Raw genomic sequence first — 3,674 nt, 5'->3', positions numbered from 1 at the left:
CAAGCCAGCCGGGGGAGAGAAAGAGTTTCCGGCATAGACACAACGCAGGAATCCTGAAGAGGAGCAGAGTCCGTGGAAGGAGAGTTCTGGGTGGAGAAGGCGGCAGACGAGTACGTGGGGAGCGGAAGCTGAACCGGGTGGCGGCGACGACGAGGGGAAAGAGGGAGGCTGCGAATGTGAATGTGAATGCGAATGCGAGGGCGCGGGGGTGAGGGGAGGTGCGCAATAGTACTGCGGCCCTTGCGCCTGCTCCAGTTCCTGCAGTTGGTGCTGGAGCTGCTGTTGGGCTTCAGGCAGCTTGGCGAAGGAGGAGTCTTGCGAAGAGGAAGAAGTATGTAGTCGGTGGCAAAAAGCCTTGTATTGGGCAACGCTCTCGCTGTCGTCAGGCAAGTCTGAAGAAGAAGTTGGAGGAAGAGATTTATGTAGGTGATGTGGGTGGGGGTGGTAGAGTTGCTGTTGTTGGAGAGGTAGTTGAGGAAGAAAGGGCGATTGCGATTGTGGATGTGGATGTGGATGAGGTGGGAGGTGGGCGAGCATGTCGACGACCGGAGCCCGCTTGATGGTATATATAAACTATAAATATAAATAAAAATAATATTAAGCTTGGAAATGGGGGGGTTGCTGGAACCACAGGAACAATTAGGGTTTCCAAGTCATGAAGGAGTGGCGAAAAATGAGTCGACCCCAGAGCGCGGACGACGGAGGGCGTGCGACGGGTCAAAGCAGAAGGTTCAAGGGGAGGAGAGACGGGAGGCGGGACTTGTTGGGAAGGGGGACAAGAAACAGATTGTTTTGGCGGACCGTCCAGATGAAACCGTGGCAGTGTTGGATGCGAATTGTCGTTGTGGAAGAGGGAGTGTCGTCTTTTGTTGTTGCCGCGAGAATGTGGTAATGGTTATATAGATAGATCACACACCTCGATGCTCCTGCGCCGGCGGGCTGGCTTACGGTATTTGTATCGTGGGTGCGCAAAACAACGTCACCGGCGGTATCCTTGGCGTATTTTCCCGTGCGTCGCCAACCCCTGTCATTACATTACGCCGGTCCGTTTCCTTTTTGCGTTTTCCCTGACTCAGCGTTACCACGGTTGCGTATTTCTTTTTTTTCCGTTTTGCAAAAACAGCTGGAATGCCAAGCAGAAAAGCTAAACCGGCCAAGAGTGCGGCTGTGCATGCGTTTGTTAACAGCAACGTCCGTTTCACCCAGAACGGACAACCATGTTCTAATCAGTGAACAGGAATGAGAGTCTGAATTCAGCGAAGGCCAGAAGGGGAATGAGGAAATACAAAAAACTATGGCTCTGCGACGTGTATACAAGAATGTTGTCAGGGGTGCCGTTACGGGGGAATTCGGCAATCCAGCTTTGGTGGTGCACTGAATATCGTCAGCAAACATGAAAAAAAAATAAATAAATAAATAAATAAATAAATAAATAAATAAATAAATAAATAAATAAATAAATAGTACAAATAATAAAATAATAATGAAAAACACCGCTCTGCGCTCAAGCCCGGCAATTATCAACCAAAGATCCCTAGTCGAATATATTACAAATTACCCCAACTACCGTCATTTGAAAGATGACCGAACGGTGATGCTGGTGATGATGCAGCGCGATCCCATTGGAACAAGCGTTTCCGAGAGTGTATGTCGACCCAACCTACCTCATTATCCTCTGCTCGGCCTTGGTAACTCCCACTACGGGTCTTTGGCACAAAAGATATTTTTTGGAATCATCCGCCAGCCGAAACGGACAGCATCAGGGGAAGAGTTGAGGGAAAAGCAAACAGAAACCTCATCAATCTCCAGCTCAATGAACTCCGTGCTTGGCCTGTCAACTTCTTGTAGGGCTGAGTAAATTTTCCAAGCCGTCGATTATCCCAAACGCCTAAACGCCCCCCAAAAGTAAACGGCAAAGCATCAAAGCGACCCAGTAGGAATCTAACTAACTTCCAGGGAGTAAATAAACATCGAAGCCCACCAGGAGGCCTAAAAGTGGGGCCACCTTCGAGTTTTTCCGCCAGGGTCTTGGCTCTTCTTGCTCTTGGGGGATGACATCAGGGCATGGCTTGGCATCATCAACAAGCACCAAGAACCACCGGCCTGGTCCTCTGCAGCAAAATGTTCCTTCCAGCCGCCTTGTCCCAACAGACAGGCTGTCCAAAAGCCAGAGCATAGTGACTCCAGCGCTGCGCATAGGCACACACTTAAACCTCCTACGCACGCACTGACAGCCGATTTCACTACTATATCTTCTCTTGCTTCCGCATGGACCGACCACTCGAACGAAATTGCTGTTAGTTAAAGCCCTTCGTTTGGGTCAATTTCGGGTCAACCAGTCGCTTAGCTTTTTTACTATGTATATAGATGGTTATAATTCAATCTTCAGGATGGAAAGAAGAAGTTTATCACTGCTGTGTTTGTTGTGCTTGTACATGTACCATTGTAGGAACTTGCTCTTTGAGAGTAGAGTTTGGACAAATGTTGATGGGGGGAGTCGCCCTGAACTTTAACTAAACTCTTTAACTATTAATAGAGGCAAATAGAGGCACTTTTCAGGCTCGCCCAGAATGGCAGAAACTCCCTTTTCGTTGATATTCATGGCTTGGCAACTTAAAATTTTCGGGGAGACTCCTTGGATAACATTTTCCTATGGACGCCGGAGCAGATACGAGAAACTTTTTATTTTATTTTTCCCACCTTTTGCTTTCTCGATTGCACCAGGACACCTTGTTTTACGCGTGATTTCATATAGAATTATTATTATTGGAAAACTTCATAGGAACCAAAATGAAGTTGAAGTTGAAGTTGATGAGTCCACCTAGAAGCTTGTCTACAAACAAATTTCAAAAAAGAAAACGCTATTTTCCCGGCTCCTTTCTTCCTCCCACGAGGTGAAGGTCGTGAATGCATTTCGGCAACAAAAACAAGAGCACCGTAGCGACAATAAAATAATAATAATAATAATAATAATAATAATAAAAAGGGCCTGCCCCCCAACAACTAAAAATCCAAACCGCGGCTACTCAAAGGGGATAGCCTCGAAGTTTAGCGTCGCCTTGTTCCCGTCTGGTCAAGATCAACGACCAAGGCCTTAGCAAATATTCTTTTTCTTTCTCCACTCCTTCGCCCGCCAGCCAGTCAAGTGCTTCTCTTACTAATTTTTTTTTTTTTAAAAAACACCGATGTGCTCCTAAATCCGGAGTTGTGGGCGAAGCTTCAATCAAATCAACCAAAAAAAGTCTGGGTACACTGTGTGGCTGGAGCATAATCATTCCCCCCCCATTCCCAGTGCCACTGGGTCGGCCAGAGCACGTGGTGGGGATCGAAACCGGGCGCAAAAAACCAATGGGACGGAGTCCGTACTACTCTGTATACAATACAACCCTTCTTTGCCCGTACTGCCTCATGGATTAGGGAGGTAGTAAGGGAGTAGCAAGGGGTTATGGCTATGTCTGAACCGGGCTCAGACCTGACTCTCATTTGACAAGTTGATGGATCGCTGGGTGGGAAAAGGAGGGAAGAAGAAAGATCTACAACAATAACCTGGGGGTGGGAAAAAAAAAAATCCCCGCCCCCATCTTGTCAAGCTCATGCAGGTACCTGCGTTGTCCAGGCACAAGCCCTCGCCGATTTTATCAGACTATGCGATATGGCTAATGCGTGTGATTCCA

The 3,674-nt window shown here is 47.6% G+C and overlaps 2 protein-coding genes across 2 annotated transcripts; both read left to right on the top strand.

Moving 5' to 3' along the window:
- Window positions 1-192: 192 nt before the first annotated feature.
- HCAG_06709 (predicted protein) lies at window positions 193-903 on the top strand (the record flags this gene model as incomplete). Its single annotated transcript, XM_001539054.1, has 3 exons — window positions 193-331; window positions 427-518; window positions 634-903. 3 exons carry the CDS (start codon window positions 193-195, stop codon window positions 901-903), a joined length of 501 nt encoding a protein of 166 aa, XP_001539104.1.
- Window positions 904-1,483: 580 nt separating this feature from the next.
- On the top strand, window positions 1,484-2,231 carry HCAG_06708 (predicted protein; the record flags this gene model as incomplete). The annotated part of the gene is made up of 2 exons (XM_001539053.1): window positions 1,484-1,854; window positions 1,985-2,231. 2 exons carry the CDS (start codon window positions 1,484-1,486, stop codon window positions 2,229-2,231), a joined length of 618 nt encoding a protein of 205 aa, XP_001539103.1.
- Between the last annotated feature and the right edge of the window lie 1,443 nt (window positions 2,232-3,674).

Source organism: Histoplasma capsulatum, genomic scaffold (assembly GCF_000149585.1).
Source record: "Histoplasma capsulatum NAm1 scaffold_6 genomic scaffold, whole genome shotgun sequence".
Classification (NCBI taxonomy): domain Eukaryota; kingdom Fungi; phylum Ascomycota; class Eurotiomycetes; order Onygenales; family Ajellomycetaceae; genus Histoplasma; species Histoplasma mississippiense.
This window is presented reverse-complemented; position numbering and strand designations above follow the sequence as displayed.